This window comes from Notolepis coatsorum (assembly GCF_963971535.1).
Source record: "Notolepis coatsorum genome assembly, chromosome: 1".
Lineage (NCBI taxonomy): Eukaryota > Metazoa > Chordata > Actinopteri > Aulopiformes > Paralepididae > Notolepis > Notolepis coatsorum.
In genome coordinates, this window is record NC_140165.1 from 147,593,569 (window position 1) to 147,613,872 (window position 20,304).

At 44.1% G+C, this 20,304-nt stretch overlaps 1 protein-coding gene across 7 annotated transcripts in view; it reads right to left on the reverse strand.

Moving 5' to 3' along the window:
- Nucleotides 1-20,304, reverse strand: part of ncor2 (nuclear receptor corepressor 2) — a 530,049-nt gene that overhangs the window by 75,596 nt on the left and 434,149 nt on the right. For 5 of the 7 annotated variants that reach the window (XM_084332593.1, XM_084332594.1, XM_084332592.1 and 2 more), the window contains exons 24-33: nucleotides 19,888-20,055; nucleotides 18,498-18,634; nucleotides 18,081-18,231; nucleotides 17,841-17,945; nucleotides 17,413-17,516; nucleotides 14,692-14,842; nucleotides 11,825-11,974; nucleotides 4,386-4,472; nucleotides 3,719-3,924; nucleotides 1,108-1,420 (exon numbers count right to left, since the gene is read on the reverse strand). In XM_084332593.1, the coding sequence (XP_084188719.1) occupies nucleotides 1,108-1,420; nucleotides 3,719-3,924; nucleotides 4,386-4,472; nucleotides 11,825-11,974; nucleotides 14,692-14,842; nucleotides 17,413-17,516; nucleotides 17,841-17,945; nucleotides 18,081-18,231; nucleotides 18,498-18,634; nucleotides 19,888-20,055 (1,572 nt within the window). The remainder of the gene's footprint in view (nucleotides 1-1,107; nucleotides 1,421-3,718; nucleotides 3,925-4,385; nucleotides 4,473-11,824; nucleotides 11,975-14,691; nucleotides 14,843-17,412; nucleotides 17,517-17,840; nucleotides 17,946-18,080; nucleotides 18,232-18,497; nucleotides 18,635-19,887; nucleotides 20,056-20,304) is intronic. The other 2 variants (XM_084332597.1, XM_084332595.1) reach the window with 1 other exon arrangement.

A 20,304-nucleotide genomic window follows, 5' to 3' on the forward strand; every position in this document is an offset into this window, starting at 1 on the left:
AAGAAGAAATTACCTACCTGGGTTCCATCCTAGAGGCAAATCTTTCCGGTGACAAAATGGCATCCAATGTAATAAAAAAAGTCAACCAACAAACTTGATTCTTGTACCGGATCTCCTCACTGGTAAACAAGAATACCCTGAAGACTCTGGCAGGAGCACTCATTCAAGGGTACTACGACTATGCTTGCACCTCATGGTACCAAAGCACCTCAAAGACGCTAAAAACAAAATTACAAACATCTCAAAACAAACTGGTCAGACTACTGCTTGACCTTACTCCTAGAACCCACCTCACCCCTGCCCACTTTGACAACCTAGGATGGCTTAGAGTAGACGACAGAGTACAGCAACTTTCAATGGGCCTGGTCTACAAGATACACTACACGACCAAGGTACCCAGTACATGTCAAAATACTTCCCAAAGGTCAGTGAATACCACGATCACAACACCAGAGGGAGCTCCACAAATCATGTTAAACCCAGATTCGGCTCAAACAAGGGACTAAACACGTTTCGCAATTATGCCACATCAATGTGGAACGCCCTACCCAAAGCTGTAAAGGAATGTGAATCACTACCCACTTTCAAAAACACTCAAAAAACACCTACGGGAGACTGCAATTCGAAACTGGCCCCTGTAAATGTCCTAACACAACCCCCTCCAATGTACAGTAAATTACCAAGTATGGTCTTGTCAATATTCCAATGTACAGTTTTGCTTGTACAGTTGTACAGTGTCCCCCACCCACCCCTCCTACCCAACCTCCCCCCCACCAACCCAACCTCCTCCAATGTACAGTTTCTACGTCAAATGTATACTCTCTTTTCTGGACTCTTTTCGTATCACAAACAGTATTGTATTTGCAAATCTGGTATGTCATAAATGTATAGATGTAGCAGTACTGTCTATCTGTATGTCATGTATGTCATATATGTTATGATGAATTGAAAATGGGGGACCCTGATGTAAACAAGACGAAAGTCTTTCTCTGGTCTGCATCCCCTTAACAATTGTATGTATTGAGCTGTACTGTACTGTACCCATTCTGCAATCTGTTAATAAAGTTTTCAATCAATCAATCAAGTACTGGTATAACATACACCTACCTTCATGCTGGCGCTGGCTTTGCTCCCTAGATAGAGGTGACCCTCTGTGAGAAGGATAGGGGGCCCTCAGGGCCCCTTTGTCATCATAACCCACAGGGCTATGGTGGGGCTTGCTTCCCTGCTCGGGTCCAAGCATGAGTGGAGAGGAGCGTGCCATGGAGCTGGCTGTGCTGACCACAGCGCTGGGTCGTCCTTTAGGGGGCTCCTCGTAGCGGCCTCTCTCCAGGTGGGTGGGCAGGTTGTGATAGGAACGTGGTGAGCTGGCGATAATGGAACGAACGTCATGGCGTTTTTCCTGCTTCATGGGAGTACCCTGGAAAATAAACAAAACAGGTTAGTAAGAGGGCGATCAGACTGGAGGTATTGAAAATGGGAAGTGTACCATTCCATAGTGCTGTTGAGCAAGCAGGATACCTAGCACTTGCTGCTACGCTAGCAAGATACCTAGCACTTGCTGCTACGCTAGCAGGATACCTAGCACTTGCTGCTACGCTAGCAGGATACCTAGTACTTGCTGCTACGCTAGCAGGACACCTAGCACTTGCTGCTACGCTAGCAGGATACCTAGTACTTGCTGCTACGCTAGCAGGACACCTAGCACTTGCTGCTACGCTAGCAGGATACCTAGTACTTGCTGCTACGCTAGCAGGATACCTAGCACTTGCTGCTACGCTAGCAGGATACCTAGCACTTGCTGCTACGCTAGCAAGATACCTAGCACTTGCTGCTATGCTAGCAGGACACCTAGCACTTGCTGCTACGCTAGCAGGATACCTAGCACTTGCTGCTACGCTAGCAGGATACCTAGTACTTGCTGCTACGCTAGCAGGACACCTAGCACTTGCTGCTACGCTAGCAGGATACCTAGTACTTGCTGCTACGCTAGCAGGACACCTAGCACTTGCTGCTACGCTAGCAGGATACTTAGTACTTGCTGCTACGCTAGCAGGATACCTAGCACTTGCTGCTACGCTAGCAGGATACCTAGCACTTGCTGCTATGCTAGCAAGATACCTAGCACTTGCTGCTATGCTAGCAGGACACCTAGCACTTGCTGCTACGCTAGCAGGATACCTAGTACTTGCTGCTACGCTAGCAGGATACCTAGCACTTGCTGCTACGCTAGCAGGATACCTAGCACTTGCTGCTACGCTAGCAGGATACCTAGCACTTGCTGCTACGCTAGCAGGACACCTAGCACTTGCTGCTACGCTAGCAGGATACCTAGTACTTGCTGCTACGCTAGCAGGATACCTAGCACTTGCTGCTACGCTAGCAGGATACCTAGCACTTGCTGCTACGCTAGTAGGACACCTAGCACTTGCTGCTACGCTAGCAGGATACCTAGTACTTGCTGCTACGCTAGCAGGATACCTAGTACTTGCTGCTACGCTAGCAGGACACCTAGCACTTGCTGCTACGCTAGCAGGATACCTAGTACTTGCTGCTACGCTAGCAGGATACCTAGCACTTGCTGCTACGCTAGCAGGATACCTAGCACTTGCTGCTACGCTAGCAGGATACCTAGTACTTGCTGCTATGCTAGCAGGATACCTAGCACTTGCTGCTACGCTAGCAGGATACCTAGCACTTGCTGATACGCTAGCAGGATACCTAGTACTTGCTGCTACGCTAGCAGGATACCTAGTACTTGCTGCTACGCTAGCAGGATACCTAGCACTTGCTGCTACGTTAGCAGGACACCTAGCACTTGCTGCTACGCTAGCAGGATACCTAGCACTTGCTGCTACGCTAGCAGGATACCTAGCACTTGCTGCTACGCTAGCAGGATACCTAGCACTTGCTGCTATGCTAGCAGGATACCTACGTAGCACTTTCTGCTACGCTAGCAGGATACCTAGCACTTGCTGCTATGCTAGCAGGATACCTACGTAGCACTTGCTGCTAGGCTAGCACAGAAAACCCAGTCAAAGAGAGACACGCTGCAGTTGGAACTTCAAATGCAAATGTTCAAAAGATTTGTGAGGTGTGGTATTTAAAAACTGAATCTATAGTAAACAGTGAATGTGTGTGTGCACAGTATCCAAATCTCTAGATGGAGTAGGTCGACAGAGGGTTTAAAGGATAACTCTGGTGTGGGCGGAAAGTTAAGCTTATTCTCCAGGGTCGCCCTTTCCTCTAATGAAATTAATGTGCAGCATTATCACAAAACCAATGATCTAGTTAACAGTGTCATTTCTAGAAACTATTAACGTCTCCTTCAACTCCATGAACAAGCATTAAAAAGCAACTGTTTTGTAAATCTCAAAGCTCAAAGTAGTTGAGCAAGTGTTGAGCCTTTTCAAATCAATGCGTGCATTCAGGAAGTCCTTACTGGATGACCACGGCACAAAACAATTGCTTTTTAATGCTTCATCATAAGGCATGGCTATGTGAAAGTGTTGTTGAAACAAATATCCTCCATAGATTACATCACAACATTAAGTTTGTAATCTGAAGTTTGCTTTTGATCTTGTTTGGCAAAGTGAACAGCTTCTAAAAATAAATCACATGGTAATCTTTTTAACTAAGTGAAAAAGAGACCATGGAGAATGGGCTTAACTTTGCCCCATGCTGGAATTCTCCTTGAATGAAGCTCCAGTGTGCTGACCTGTGCTATGATGCCCTCCTTGCCAGGCTGTCGGAGTTCCTCTCTGGGAATGAGATGGATAGAGCGTCCAGCTTCCTTCACAGTGGGCACCATGGCCTCACGGCCTTTCATAGGATCGGGCCCGCGGGGCGGGGAGCCCTCTCTCTTCATCTGCTTGGGCTCCCTCCTCAGGTAACCGTCCTGAGGGTCCAGGTGGCGAGGTATACCTGGTTGAAGGGAACACACAGAACGTGCCATGTCTAGTTTGTCTACCATTTCAGACAAACGTCTTTGAAGTATTACTCTTTCCTCCTGTTGTATATGGAAAAGTAGATATAGTGAAAGCTCCTGGGAGGTCATCAAAGAGAAGCAGGATATTCTCTGTCCTTTGCTCCACGGTGGTGGAACCAAACTTCCCACCTGTCAGGACAGCTGAAACCAGCCCATTTTTCCGCCATCGACTAAAAACATACCTTTTCAATCAATATCTGAATTTTAAAACAAATGATATAAAAAGAAATGTCTATACTACTATGTACTGTATAGCATTTGACACTGCTAGACGAACAATCACACTTACCCGTAGCCGCCAGAGGTGTACGCCTCCTGCTGACTTGCTGTACACAATTTGTAAGTCGCTTTGGATAAAAGCATCAGCTAAATGACTAAATGTAAAGGTTTGTTCTACCTTGTGAGATAGAGCCACGGATATGGTGAGCATCCTTGAAATGGTGTGGGCTGTCTCTCTCATGGGGCATGGCTCTGCCTATCAGGCCTGGAGTGAATGTGGGACAGAGAGGTTTTGTTATTAATGAAAATAGAATGTGATTAAAGCAGAGTGGAAGCAGCACATTGTGAGAATAAGGGTGGGGGTGAACTGGGGTGTTATTTCCAGAGACAGTCTAATATACTATGTGGGGAAAATCCTGTTAGCACTAATGATGGCGCCATCAACGGCACTACTCGCCACTCGTCAAACAAGATGAAACATATTCAGAGAGAATAATTATGTGTGGCATGAATTTGTGTCGAGTCAAGTTATAATTTACTGCAGCTTGTTAAAGCGAGTTTTGAAAGAATTATAGTGAACTCTGCCAAGACACTGAGAATCAAACAGTGAGTGGTTACCATGGTAAGCAGAAGCCACTGGATAGTAGTAGAAGCTGTGCTGCTCAGTGGAAACAGGCAATTTTCTATAGCAGAATTGTCCTTTGAACCAAAATGACAACATTCTGTGTTGTCTAAATAATTCACCAGCGACTTGAATGGGAAACAATACTTGAGAGAGGGAGCAGCTCTGAAGAAGACACTGCTGCGTCAAAATGTCGGTCATTACTCACACTCAATATCAGTCTATTAAAGATTTATAAGATCTGTTTGCCCCACCATACTCCTCTTGGAAAACAAAGATATGTAAGTATTAGGGGTGTAACTGTACACGTATTCATAACAAACTGTTTCGGTACGGGACTTTCGGTTCAGTACACGCTGTGTACCGAATTAATGCAACGTTACTTTAACCACTAACCACTAACGCAGGGGTGGGCAATTATTTTTCCCAGGGGGCCAAATGAGCAACTGAAAATATTTTGGAGGGCCGGGCCAAAATTCCAAACTCAATTATGCATAATATACATTTTATTTCTATATAAAAAGCAGTAAATGGCATTGTTTTGACCGCTGGTAAGAGTGTATGTTATTATTTGGCAATTAAAAGGTGAGGTTAGCTTTCAAAAATATCATTTATTCAAATAGAATTTCCAAAATGATAAACAAAATCTGAAACATTTAACTAATTTTCAGTCACATTAATAACAAAGGGCATTTTGAGTTTCATATACTATTGAAACAAGGATTTTCTTAGCTTTATAAAGACATCACATCATCTTTGTAGCCAAAATAAACAAGACATGTGACTGAACTGTGTAAAGAAAAGTGTCCCAGTTTTGTAGCCTTTTTGACTTTACATGCCTATATTAAACATTTAATGTTTTCAGAACTGTGCAAAAATATATATATATATCATGTGTCCCATTTCACTTGTTATATTTCCACATTTTAGCGTTCAGTTCTTTTTTTTTACTGTGCAGAAAAAAAGAAACAAGTGTCCCATTTCACTTGTTATATTCCCACATTTTAGTGTTCTTCAGTTCTTTTTTTCATTCAGTATGAGAAATGCAGTCTCTTTTGAGCTTTAACAAGTCCATCAAAGTCAGGTTGAATGTCTGAGGTGGAGATGCGAAGCACAGCTGACAGATGTTCATCAGTGAGAGAGGATCTGTACCTGGATTTGGTAAACGTCATGACTGAGAATGTCTGTTCACATGTAGGTGGATCCAAAGAGAACCAACATCTTCTGAGCATGTCTCCTCATGTTTGGAAAGTGATCAGCGGTGATCAGCTGATGGTTTGACTTCTTTCAGGGTTTTCATGTGTTCGAGATTGTTGTTGCCTAGTTGCCTTGAAATTAATTGCAACTTTGTCATGAAGGCTTTCACATGGCTATGCATTTCATGAGCAAAAATGCCCTTGCCCTGCAGTTGTGTGTTCAGTAGGGATGGGTACCGTTCACATTTGAACCGATACGGTACCGGTACCTATGAATTGATACCGGTACCCAACGGTACCTTTTTTCTGTACTTTAGTCTCTAAAAATGTAATCTACCTACCCCAGTTGTGAACAAAAAATCAAAACTTCAAATAACCACACTTTCGACCGTTTTCGGCTTGCCCCGACTGCTTTGTTGTTGAATCAAGTCAAATCCTAGGTAAGCGTATATTGTGCGTGTGAACGTTGACATGAAAAGAAAAAAGTAAAAAAAAATATATATATATATATATATAAATTTTTTTTTTTACATTTAAAAAAAAAATTATTATCATGTAATCTTTTGCGGGCCGGTCAGAATGATCCCGCGGGCCGTATTTGGCCCGCGGGCCGTACAATGCCCAGGTCTGCACTAACGCATGCAGAATATATTTTTTTTTTCCAAAATTCAATTTCCCCCATCCCAAAATATTACTTGCGCAAAGGGCCGGATGTTGTTCGTTCAGCCCACGCACACCCTTGTGTGTACCTGTAATTTAGCCATAGCCTAATAGTATGGCGAACGCAAACAACAAGCCAGAGCTAGAAGACACCCAACCTCTTAGTCGAATGCAAAAGAATAAATTTTTTTATTATAATAATTATATATATTTTTTTTCATTCTTTCCAAAAGAAAAGAGGCCTAGAAGCGTGGCTAACGCTAATGGCATGCATACCAGAGGCTAACTACCTAAGAAAACAGGCACAGAGGCACTGAAAGAGGATTTCACCCATCTAATGAACACACTAGACTAGACAAATATCAAGATGTATCCATCAGTGGACCGATTGCATGCTTTTGCAGAGGACAAGAAGCCTTCCGTCGACTCCTTCAGACATTAACACTTTGACTGCCTAAAAACGCTTTACAGCGTCATTGCTGGCCATGCTAAAGTTGCCGGGGGACGCTGTACAGCGTCCTTATATCAATATTTCAAAAATCTGGAATCGGATTCATATTCCCCCTCCGCTGGCCTGAGGTCCACCAGCAGGACCCACTGAGCTCTCTGGCGGTTCAGGAGCGCCATCTGGTGGCCGATCGGCGCAACCGCTTAACAGGAAGCGCAGTAGAGGTTTTGCTGGTCGGCCCTATTACTTCCGGCCACTCGGTATAGGTTCCGGCATTCTAGCTCGTCACTCTACATAGCGATCGATTGCCAATAACTCGATAAACAACATGATTTGGACGTATATACCATTATACAAGCTGGAGATGGACCGGGTAATAATATATCCCATAATGATAAAATTTCTACTCGACGATGATCGCCCAACGGCGCGCGGAGACTGGGGTGAGTTTCAGCGTGTAACGTTACCATCTTCGATACTAACTGCTTTTATCAACATTTGACCCACATTAGATGCTTGGTATAACGCTGCCCACGGAATTATAAACGCCCCCTCGCCCATCCGGTCAACATCAGATGACGTGTAGTAACTTCTAGAAGTACGTCTAGTTGGAATTTTTTATATCGCGCTGATTGCCATCAAACTGTATTTCATCATCAATATAATGCATTTGGGGCTATATATCACGTTCTGGAGAAAGTTGCAGAAAGAGATGAAAACATACTTATACATTAGACCATACTTTACTATGAATATGTGAATGAAAAAGTTTAACGTTGCTACACAATGAACAATACATATAGGACTTTGAATGGGCCCTAATAATGGCAATGTAGCAATAGAATTTAAAAAGTTATAGCCCTGCAAAGAAGGGGACTTTCTCCATAGACAAATAGCGCTGGCAATCTATGGTATATCATTAATTTAACCCAAGGCAACCAAAGTGTTAAGCACCCCCCACAGCCCAAATGGAATGATACAAAAAATAATAAAAAAAAATTATACTTTTAATTTTTTCTATTTTATTAAAAAAAAATTATAGTCGACTAATAGTCGACTATCGGCTAATTTCGGCCAATAGAAAGTCGACTATCCAAATCCTTAGTCGGGGACAGCCCTACAATAAAGTGCTAAAAACTAAAAAGTAGGCTACTTACATTCTTGACGCTAGAACTCCCAAAATAGCGTTAGCATAAAAAAAGAAGGTAGACCAGCTGTAGTTTACATAGCTTGCATACAACTTTGTCTCGAGGTTCCACAAGTTGATCAAAATCCAAAGTATTTCCAAACTGGGCTTTTAGATTGCTCAGAGTGCAAATCACTGTCTTCGCAACCGAGTTGGGTTCTGAATTCTCTGCCATCATGCCATGCTTAACTCTTTAATTGCCAAACCCGAGATAAGTCGGGTTAACTCGCCATGCGTTGGCTGCCAGACCAGAGATATCTCAGGTTTTGGTCGTTTATTCTTTTATTCGATATTTGTATTCATTATTCATCCAGGGACCTTGGTGTTACCATAGGGAATGAGTCTGAGATCGCCAAAGTGCAATACCGGCCGCATCCAGCTAGACAGCGGTATCGAGCACCCTTTGAAACCTTATATCTTGGCCTGTGCAATGGTCAAATGTCTCCGGGCGCAGTTTTCTGGTCGGGCCAGTCGAGCAGTTCTCCCAGTTGCGTCATTACTTTTACCAACCATTTCCAGTTCCGCGTTGCGTTCTGCGATCTGATTGGCCACTGACGTTTCTGGTCATGTGGCATCTGCGCCAATCGCGTGACGCCTGTTTCTATCACCGGTTAAGCTTAGGCACTCTTTCGAAGTTGGTTAAGGTTAGAGTTTGTCTTAGAGCAGGGCGATAGAACACCAGCCCTGATTCCAAACTCTAACCTTAACCAACTTCGAAAGAGTCTCCTAAGCTTAACCAGTGATAAACTAGGCGTTAGGTAGTTTGCAGGCTGTTCAAGGCGGAAATAGGCGCAGAAACAGGCGTCACGCGATTGGCGCACATGTCACATGACCAGAAACGTCAGTGGCCAATCAGATCGCAGAACGCGAACGCGGAACTGGGTTGGTAAAAGTATAGACGCCTCCCTGTTGCATTGAAGCGAGTCAAATGCTCCCGATCCATATGTTGTGGTGGGTTATGTCGTGGACCAAATGGACATCGGATGGACCAGATGGCGATCAAACAATTGGAATATTATTTTTGGAATACTCCCGAGTCCCGATCACATGTAAGGACTATCTGACGTCAATTCTGGCTTGATTGTGCAATGCTTTTATACCGATCGAGCTGATCAACGTTTTTAGTGTTCAATACGAATGCCGTTACTGCCAATCAAATAATCAGAAACTACCCCCCCCCCCCTTTCATGCATTCATGATGAAACATAATACCTATTATATAGATTTGATTTGGGAATAGTAGTGTGTCCAGGCAAGAAACGGCAATGCTTATAGTAGGATTCACGTATGAGGCTATAACTCAGCCTTTCGGGAATTACCCCAGACCACTCTAAAACTATACTTATATTCACCACGGTATAACACGGGAACGTATGGATGAAAAAAAAAATCTTTTTCACATATTGAACGATAGATAGTTGATGTCAAATGGGCCATAGTATTGTATCCATAGCTATAATATATAATATAGTTATAGCTCTACAAACAAGGTGACACACTCCTATCTTTTAAAGCGTGGCATTGCTACAACGGGACCCGTCTAATAGCTGGCGCTGAATGAGTTAATCATTTTCACAATTGAATGTATGTTTAAAAAAATATATATAAAAAAATTACATGTCAATTATTAATTCAAATATAGAATATTCGTTGACAGCCCTACTTAACACATTGTCCGCCATGCATTGTACCCATCCTTATGCCCAGTCTCTGCCAGTGCTGTAACCCTATGGAGATGTTTACCTTCTTTGCAGGGCTATAACTTTTTAAATATTATAGCTATATCGACAATTACTATGGCCCATTCAACATCGGGTATCTATCGTTCCGGATGTGGGAACGTTATATTTTTTCATTCATACATTGTCGTGTTAGTACCGTCGAGAATATAAGTATGTTTTTAAGGTTTTCTGCAGTAATTCCTAAAACGCGAGTTATAGCAACGCCTATACTACCTAAGGAAGCTGAAGCAGGCTGGCCTGCCACGAAATCTCCTTGTCAACTTTTATCATTGTGCGGTTGAGAGTGTGCTGACCTACGGTGTGTCTGTGTGGATCTCCAGCTACACAAAGGCAGAGCAAGAGGCTCTACAGAGGGTGGTGAAGGCGGCAGGCAGGATCGTCGGGACTCCTCTACCAAACATCACCTCAGTCTTCACCTCCCGCTGCCTCCACCGCTCCAAGTGTATTATCAAGGACCAGTCTCACCCAGCACATCACCTCTTTCAGCACCTTCCCTCAGGGAGGAGATACCGGTCCATACATGCGAAGAGTTCAAGATTTATGAACAGCTTTTTCCCCCAAGCAGTCAGACTGTTAAACTCTCATTGACTGTCCCCTCACGTGCACCATGCACTTACCTGGACTTGATAACCACTATGTTACCGCTCATCATGCACTTTATTATTTAAAATATTCTGTTATATGTAGTGTTATGTGTTACATGTATGTATATATTGTACTACGGTCTGTGGGAGCTCCCCTGAAATTTCGTTGTATACTTGTGTGCAATGACAATCAAAAGTCTATTCTATTCTATATGCCCTGACGCATATGATAGATTATCGATTGGCGTTTCTTTCCTATACACGCTATATTAAGAAATTCAAATGTATATGATCGGTATACATTATGCTTCATCATGCGTGAAGGAAAGGGGGGGGGTCGTTTATAATTCCTTGATCGTCAGTAGTGTCTTTTTTTACTACGGGTTGATACGTTGATCAGATGGATTGCCGTGAAATTAATAAACAATCGGGCTGAAAATAACGTTATATTCCTCTTACCGTTCGCCGATGAGACTGGAGGAAAAATATTCCAATTATTTGACGTCAATCTGCTAGATCAATTTCCCGTTTGTATGACGCAATAAACGCCGAAATCATATTGATTATTGCGTTTCGAAAGCGATCCCATGCACTCGAGTGTGTATCTAGACCCACGCTACAAGATATTACTGCCGGAGGAATTTCCTCGATGCACCGAGCACCACTTCCGGTTTGGCTTGGAGTGTAACTCGCCCGACATCCACCAGGCGGCGGTATTGAGGCGTTGCAATATCAGACAGGGTCCAGCTGCAGCAGCGGAGGGAGGCTGGATGAATTATGAATGCCATGGCGAAAAAATGAAATATTGATCCCAAAAACGAGTTAACTAGTTTCTGGTGCACACCGCATGGAGGGCAATAACGAGTATACTCGTTTTTGGCGTCCAATGTGTTAACAGTAACTGCACACTAAATCACCCCCGAGTGGAAGATGGAAAGCCACATTCTGCAAACTTACTCCCACTGTACTAAAATCTTACCGAACCGTGACTTCAAAACCGAGGTACGTACCAAACCATGGTTTTTGTGTACCGTTACACCCCTAGTATGTACAATATGTATAATTCGGATAATTCCCCCATTCAAAGAGATAATGGTCCAGTCTAGATAGTCGCCAATTTGGAGCCTGGCACGTGCCGTCATTACAGCAGAAGACTGAACAGCTTCTCTCATTTCTTACCCTCACAGTTGGCTGCAGACAGAGTGTCCCTCATAGGCAGCCCTCTGGAGATGCCTCCCTCCATGATGTCGTAGGGTCGCTTCAGGCCCAGGATCTCCCCAGGCTGCCCAGGACCACGGCTGTCGTCTTTTGGGTTCTGAGAAGCCGAGCCTGACGGTTTGAAATAATAAAAGAAAGGTTTGAGGGTTAAAGGATACGTTTACTGTTATGGTCTTTTCAGACGGGGAGTGTAGCCTATGAGCTCTCACAATATTTGTTGATCAGAAGTGGTCATTCAAGTTGTTTTATTTGTCACATAAAGTACATGTACATTGCAGTGAAATGCTTGGTTCTGTATGAGCTCCCTGAGAGGCCCCATGATGTATATATTTTTTATGATCTCTTTTTACTACACAGTTCTGTATATCTGTATGTCATAAATGTCCTGATGAATTGAAAATGGAGGACCCCGATGTAAACAAGAAGAAAGTATTTTTCTGGTCTGCATCCTCTTAGCAGTTGTTTTGTATTGAGCCGTACTGTATTGTACCCATTCTGCAATCTGTTAATAACGTTTTCAATCAATAAATCAATAATACCCACATTAACCGTTGTCAGACAGCCTGATGTTAGCTAGTCAGGAACATTAACTAATATTATTACATGGCGTTTTAACATTCGCCAAATGACAGCGGTGAATTATTTCTCGATAACTGACCGCTGCCATGGGCAACGCGCAATAATGACCGCTGATACGGGTAACAGATCGCTATTGACCAATCACAATCAAGCATTTTGGTCGCAGTCACGAAAGCTAAGCATTACCATTATGCACAGCTGCACTCATTAGTGCAATCAGACCACAGACCTGCCGGCTGCCGGCGATCACAGCGGAGCCACAGAACAACTGCGTCTGCATTTGATCTCGTCTTGTCGATGGTGTAAAATGAATTAGGTATATTGTTAGTAAGTTAGCCATGTAATAAGCGGGATTATGTATAGCTATACTCGGTCATTGTCGCAAAATAATTGACCTTCACTGCGTTTAGAACACCTCGGCGCGGCGCCTCTGTGTTCTAAACTCCGTGTCGGTCAATTATTTTGCGACAATGACCTCGTAGCTATACATTATCCCTTACTCATTGCATAGCATGATCTACCGGCAGGGATACAGCAGTGCAGAGAAGTCGTTTCTATAGTTACTGTGCGCAGAGCGACTGGCGTTTACTCGTGGAGTCTGCCTGTCTATTCACATGAGGCACATGGAGAGAAGGATACAAGCGGGTATGTCGCTTACCGTGTGAAAAGACCTTTAGTGTGTAAATTATAAGCATGTTGCTTAGAGCAGTGGTTCTCAAAGTGGGGTTTAATGGGATTCCACAGAGGTCCTCAGCAAAAGGAGGAATCGTTTAATTTCACTGCTATTTAATTCACAAGACATTAGCACAATAAGAGGATTCATAGGGATGACTAATGTGATCATAGGTTTAACTCTCGATTATCTTCAGTCCCCACCAGACATTTTTGGAATTCTGTACAAAATCATATCCACTAACTAAAATCTTACATGATCAGGGGTTCCTGGGGCAAAACCACCTTAACATCCATGGCCTAGTGTGTACCTTGAAAGATTCAATACAATGACAATGCTGTTTTTCAATCTTGTTGCATTTTTTTTAAACAGAAGGTATGTTGACATGATGTTAGAGCTGCTGTTTTTGTTGTTGTTAAAATAATGACTAAAGCAGTTTGATGCCTATTCCCCTGGATATCAAACAAAATCAAGCCTTTTCAGAAACGGCTTCCTTTGAAACATTACATAATATACACAGGTTACTTTGATTGGCTCTTCATAAATGGTAAATGGACTGCATTCATTTAGCGCTTTTTATCCAAAGTGCTTTACAACTTATGCCTCACATTCACCCATTCACTCACACAAGACGGTGGAGGCGACCATGCAAGGTGCCAACTTGCTCATCGTGAGCAGTTAGGGGTTAAGTGTCTTGATCAAGGACACTTTCACATGCTGCCGGGAGGAGCTGGAATTGAATCAGGAACCTTCCGATTACCAGACGACCGCTCTACCTCCTGAGCCACTGTCTGTCGCCCATCAGTCACATCTAGCTGCTCTGATTGTCCTATCAGTCACATCTAGTCCTGGTCCTCAGCATAGGCATCAGCGTAGTCCTATCAAGCATATCAAGGTGGGCAACCATGTCTTTTCAATCTACCGGTGGATCTCAAGAGGCCTCTGAGTCGATCGCTGGACAAGCTGGAAAACTCAGACAAAGACACCTATAATTTCGTCAGTCATTCAATCACACTCAATCAGACTTGCTGGTTAAAACTTGAATCTCAGCGAATCTCTGTCCTCCATGGCTCTTTGGCCCGCCTTCTTTTTTTGTAGGCTTTCACTGGGTCCCCTGTTTCACATTTGCCAGGTGTGTAGCCTCTTACAAGCTCAAATGACCAGACTTTGAAACCACAATTAAGGATGAGTAGGCTATAGGACGAGACGCCAAGAGACGGCACAGAATGGGAAGGTGATTTGTTTTCTTCATAATTTCGTTCAGTAAAGATATTGAACATGACGGAGGTGAGGAACGTTCTATTCGGACACAAATAGGAGAGAAGGCTGTCCGAGCGCTCTTGGAGGAGAGGAAAGGTTACCTATATACCGTAATAAGCAAAATGTTGTTTCCTTCACGAGTCAACACCGAGAGCCACTTGTTCTGTATTAGGCCTACTTGAGTGAGAATAGCAGAAAAAAAAATTATACTTATGATATTAACAATTCCACAATAATCAATTTATGACTGAATTAAAACATCATTGTACTGGATCTTTAATTAAAATGTTGGGGAATCCCCGGCTGAAGTACTTACGGTCGTATGTGAGGATGTGTCCGCTGATGCCCTCATAGACCACATGGCCCTTGGACAGAGCCTCATCTCGCTCCCTCTCGGCCCGACTGGGGCTGTCCTCTGTGATCAGACGAGTTATAGTTCCCTTGTACAGCACGTCAGCCGGGGTGCCCTGTGAAGAAGAGCGGGGGGAGATGGGATGTTACCAGTGATGTACCTGAACACGTTCATATTTTGGCCGAACGTGAACTGAACATACTGTATTTCCGCTAGATGAACGTAATTGTGAACGCGTTCATTCTCGGCACTCTATCACAGTATAACTTCGTTCAAAAGTGTGCCAGATTTGGGACGGGCGCGCACACCGAAGAGCGACTCGTTACAGGCGACGCGGGCCGCCCCTTCAAGGCAATGGTAGGGGAAACACTGATAAATAATCACAGTGTGATGGAAATGCCAGTATTCTGATTGCTGTCTGTGGTTCTATATTGGGTTGTGGCAATCATTTTGACAAATAATAGCTCGCAGCAACGTATTGAAAAAATAACTATAAACTAGTTAATTTTTGAAACCATGAACTCTAGTTCAAAATGTTGAATTATGAACTATGAACTGAACTAGTTCATTAAAAAATTTGTGAACTGAACTAGTTCATGTAGAAAGTGAACTTTCCCAACATTGGATGTTACACCTCATCAGGTCATACAGGTAGCACAGAGGAGACGTTGGACAAACAACAACACTAACACCAACACACTTCAAATAAAACAAAATGTGGCCCTTTCCTGAACTGACCTCAAACCCCACCCTCTTTTCTTGATCCTCCAATCACAACTGTTGGAAACTCCGTTTGTCCGAGGGAAGCGACAGTTGTGATTGGAAGAACAAGAAAAGAGGGCAGGTTTGAGATAAGTCAATTATAAACAGTACAACTGCTTGCAGCTTTCCGCTGACAGCGGGTGACATTGTGGCACCAGGTTCTGTCAGAACTTGAGTCACACTGCCTATACACTGAGGGTGAGTCAGTGTTCATAAGAACAAAGCGGGGCTCACAACTCACTTGTAGTTCCAAGGTGTTTTAATAGACAAAAAAGGCAGTAGATGCAACGTTTCGACCTTACCGGTCTTCCTCAAGCATAAACCGGTAAGGTTGAAACGTCGCATCTACTGCCTTTTTTGTCTATTAAAACACCTTGGAACTACAAGTGAGTTGCGAGCCCCACTTTGTTCTTATGTATTACTGTTTTTACAGTTTGGCTCAGCACCAACAAACGGAGGATGTGCGTTATTTATTTTTTCTGAGTCAGTGTTCAGCCATGGTGGGTGAAGGCAGTGTTTCCCCTACCATTGCCCTGGCGGGGCGGCCGATATTGGCATTAAAATGTGATATCGGAAATGATCGGTATTCAAATTTTTTTTTTTTTTTTTTTTTTTTTTTACATTTATTTAACTTTTATTTACCCAGGCAAGCAACTAAGAACAAATTTTGATTTTATTTATTGTGAAATTTATGCATAATGTTGTGTTAATTCCACAACAAGAGATATGTAATGTTAATTACCTGAAATTATTCAGTTTTTTGGGGGGGGGAAACCCTGCATATATCGGTATCGGTTGATATCGGTATCGGAAATTAAGAGTTGGACAATATCGGTATATTGGTATCGGTAAAAAAGCCAATATCGAACATCCCTAGTTTTCATATAAATCAATCTTCACTAAGACATTAAAACGGTGGTGCGGCACGGTCTACGGAGACGCAGAAAAAAGCTATCAAATCCATTCCGAGACAACTCCGAGACTGACTAGCATCGCGTGTAACAAGTCTCAGGGCTAGATCCACAAAGAATGGATGGGTGAGGAGGAGGGACATGTGTTGCCCTAGATCACATTTCCTGTCTGTTGATTACAGCTCTTTCCAGGGACAGTGGAGCCGCTGGTGAAGGTCAGGGGGCAGAGTGTACTAGAGGTAGGGACAGGCTGAGTTCTGCTTCTGCTTACAGGATCAGGTAACCCTGACCAAGGCAACCCTCATCTACCTGATGCAACACTGCCTTATCTGTGTGCCCACACACACACGATAATCAATCCAGCTAGCAGCCAGCTAAACAAACAAACGAGTTACGCAGCCTCCACTACAGCTCTGATTATATATGACCTCCCTAACCCCCCCCCCCCCCCCCCACCAGCCGTCCTTTCTTTCAGACCAGTTGGCTGTGATAATACAGAAGGCGTATGTGACTGGGCTTAGCCAGCGTCCAGAGTAAACAGATAAATAAAGGGAGGGAACAGACTTGGTACAATGTGTACCTGTTGCTAGGGCAACCAGAGCTAGTCAGTAGCTGTGGTTATGTCACACCAGCACTTGGCCTGCCTCGCTGGCTTTCCACGCTGCCTCATGACTTCTCAACACCTCTCTGCTGCTGCCCCCCATTTCATTGGAGGTGTACAATCAACGGCCCAGTGAGACTTTTAGGTCAAAGCTGAGAGTCTGAAAGTGCTGGAGAAAGTGCTGGAGATAGCCCCGCCAGCCAACCACTCCAGCCCGAGAGCCTCTTTTCCCCCCATGCCCTAGTTGGTGCACTTGGCTAATCGGTACAATGCAGGACCTCGTCATACTTTTCACCTAAAACGATGTTTACAAACCTAACCCTTACCTTAACCCTAACCTCCATGGAGACCTCACCCCACCCTAACCTAAACCAGCTGGACCAGCTGTAACCATTTCTGGTGAGAGCTTACCTGAGTGATGGAGCCTCCTCTGTAAGAGATAGGAGAGTCCTGGTGCATTCTGGTCCCTGGGATACCCTTGGTGATGCTTCCCCCCTGCACCGCTGGCATGGAGCCTGCACAGTGAAAAATGGGCACAGAGTAAGAGAAGCTGTAGTAAGTGGAGGCAGTGCTGCCAAGCACAGCAGCTTATTTATGAGGAAAACTCTGACCAGGGTGGCAAATTACCACCAGCCAAAGCCAAATGCTGGTATATTTTGGCTTTGGCTGGTAAGTTTGTCAACTCAACCAGAAAAAACGGTTGTTTGGATGGTCCTCTCAATCCTAAAAAGCCTTTCGGCTGGTAAAAGCTGCAAGTAACTGGTGAATGTTGGAATCTGCAAGCCTCTGTGGCTGGTAAAAAAGGAGCAGGTTTGTTTCCTGTCCAGCGTGTGACCTACCGCGTCCAGCACCATCATGGGACATCCCCTGGGTGGACAGGTTCTCAGCCTGGGAGGACGAACAGCGCGGAGACAGCTGCTCCTGCTTCACCACAGGAAAAGGACCTGGTGAAGGTGAAGTCGGGACAGCGGGAGAGGGAGCGAGGGACGTTGAAAGAGGGCAAGGAGAGAGAAACGTCAGCGCTGTTGTCGGGGACAACAGAACTGTTTGAATTGAAGGTAAAGTAGAGGGCAACTCACCAGCAAACCAAGGCTGGGAGTGCTTCAGCCACTCCAGACACTTGGACTCACCCACTTTCCTCTGATCCATCCAAGACAAACCCATTGGCGTGGGTGGAATCTTCCCATGGTCCAACCCATGAGCTGGGCTATGCAACTGCACTGGGGTGCCCTGCAGAAACAACAGTGAGTTATTTCACACAAGTCATTTCATAGATTTAACCATTTATTACATTGCAGTATATATCTACTCTCTTCAGGTGCTGCAATATACAGAATAAGCAGAACAGAAAACCTACATGTATTTTTAAAGCAGGGTGCAGTACAACAATCCCCCATAGGGCACAGTTTGCTCAACCTCCCTATTGACCCATCTCAAACTACACCCTCTTCTCTTGATCCTCTCTAATCACAACTGTACACTGAGAGCGTTTGTACCTGTGTGATGGAGCCCCCTGGTTTGGTGGAGGAGATGAGAGGAGGCGGCTCTGGCATGTGGAGGGGTCTCACTGCTGCCAGCCTGGAGCCGTCCTGTTGCAGACCAGGGGGTGCGGAGTGGCCAGCCTGCTGGAACGCTGTCACACACACAAGGTCATGGTCAACTTTATTTCTATAGCACATTTAAAACCAACCGAAGTTGCACCAAAGTGCTTTACAATATAAAAAATAAAAATGTTAAATACAGTCAAAAACTACAATACATTAAAAACAATCACGACACGACCAGGGATCACCAAGCCTCAAAAATCCAATAAAAACAGGTGAGTCTTCAGCTGTGTTTTAACACTTTGGTTGGCAAAAACTACTTAAGTCGTTTCTGGGTAGTTTTTCGATATTTCTATTCATTATCCACCATATGGAATGAGTCTGAGGTCCCCAAGGTGCAATACCGGCCGCATCCCGCTAGACGGTGTATGGAGCACCCTTTCTAACCTTGTATCTTCCCCTGTGGGATGGCCAAAGGTCTCGGGTTTCATTTTTACCTTGTCGGCCAAGGCGAACGGTGGTCCCGGTTCCATTGACGCACATCAAATATCCCCGATCGATACAGTATGTTGTTGTGGATTATGCCGTGGGCCAAATGGACATTGGATGTACCAGATGGCGATCAAACAATTGGAATATTATTTTTGGAATACTCCCGATCGCAGGTAAGAACGATCTGACGTAAATTTTAGCTTGATCCTGCAATGCTTTCATACAGATCGGGCTGATAACCGTTTTTAGTGTTGAATACGAATGCCGTTACTGACAATCAAATAATCAGAAACGACCCTTTCATGCATTCATGATGGAACATAATACCTATGATATAGATTTGATTTCGGGATAATAGCGTATACAGGCAAGAAATGGCAACGTCTATAGTGGAATCAACGTGTAGGGCTATAACTCAGCATTTCATGAATTACCCTAGACCGCTCTAAAACCATACTTATATTCACCACGGTATAACACGGGAACGCATGGATGGAAACATTTATTATTTTTCACATATTGAACGATAGATAGGTGATGTCAAATGGGCCATAGTATTGTATCCATAGCTATAATATAGAATATAGTTATTATAGCTCTACAAACAAGGTGACGGATCCCTATCTATCTAGTGGTGGCGTCGCTACAGACGGCTTCGTCTAATGGCTGGCACTGAAAGTGTTAAAACTCCCTAGGGTCTGGGCAGATCTAATTGGCAGTGGAAGACTGTTCCATAGTTTAAAGGCAGCCACAGCAAAAACACACACAAACCGTGGGGATTAGACTATATCTCCAGCATAAAGACTGGGATAGGACCATGCAGAAGGGCTCCCGAGGAGAGGGAACTTACAGGTGTTGTAGTGCAGCAGGTGTTGGTCATGGCTGATCTTGGCCATGTCTCGAGGGGACAGAGGGTAGGGTGACAGCACTGGCCGACCCATGTTAGAGCCCCTGGCATCCTCTGGGCCCAGTGCCTGCTTCTTGGCTTCCCCATGAGGTGAGAAAGCCCGGGATTTATCTGGAAAGGCACAACGCACACACACACACGCACACGCACACACACGCACACACAACACAGTAAGGGTTAATGCACAGTACTCAACTAAGCATTCGAGGAAGTAGAAAGCCATCACTTGACCAGCACTAGTGTTGTCACGATATCCGAATTCTGACTTTGATACAATACCAACTTTAGTATCATGATTCCTGATACCAAAACCACATGACGATGATAAAAATAAATGCCTGTTTGAACAATGTCATAATT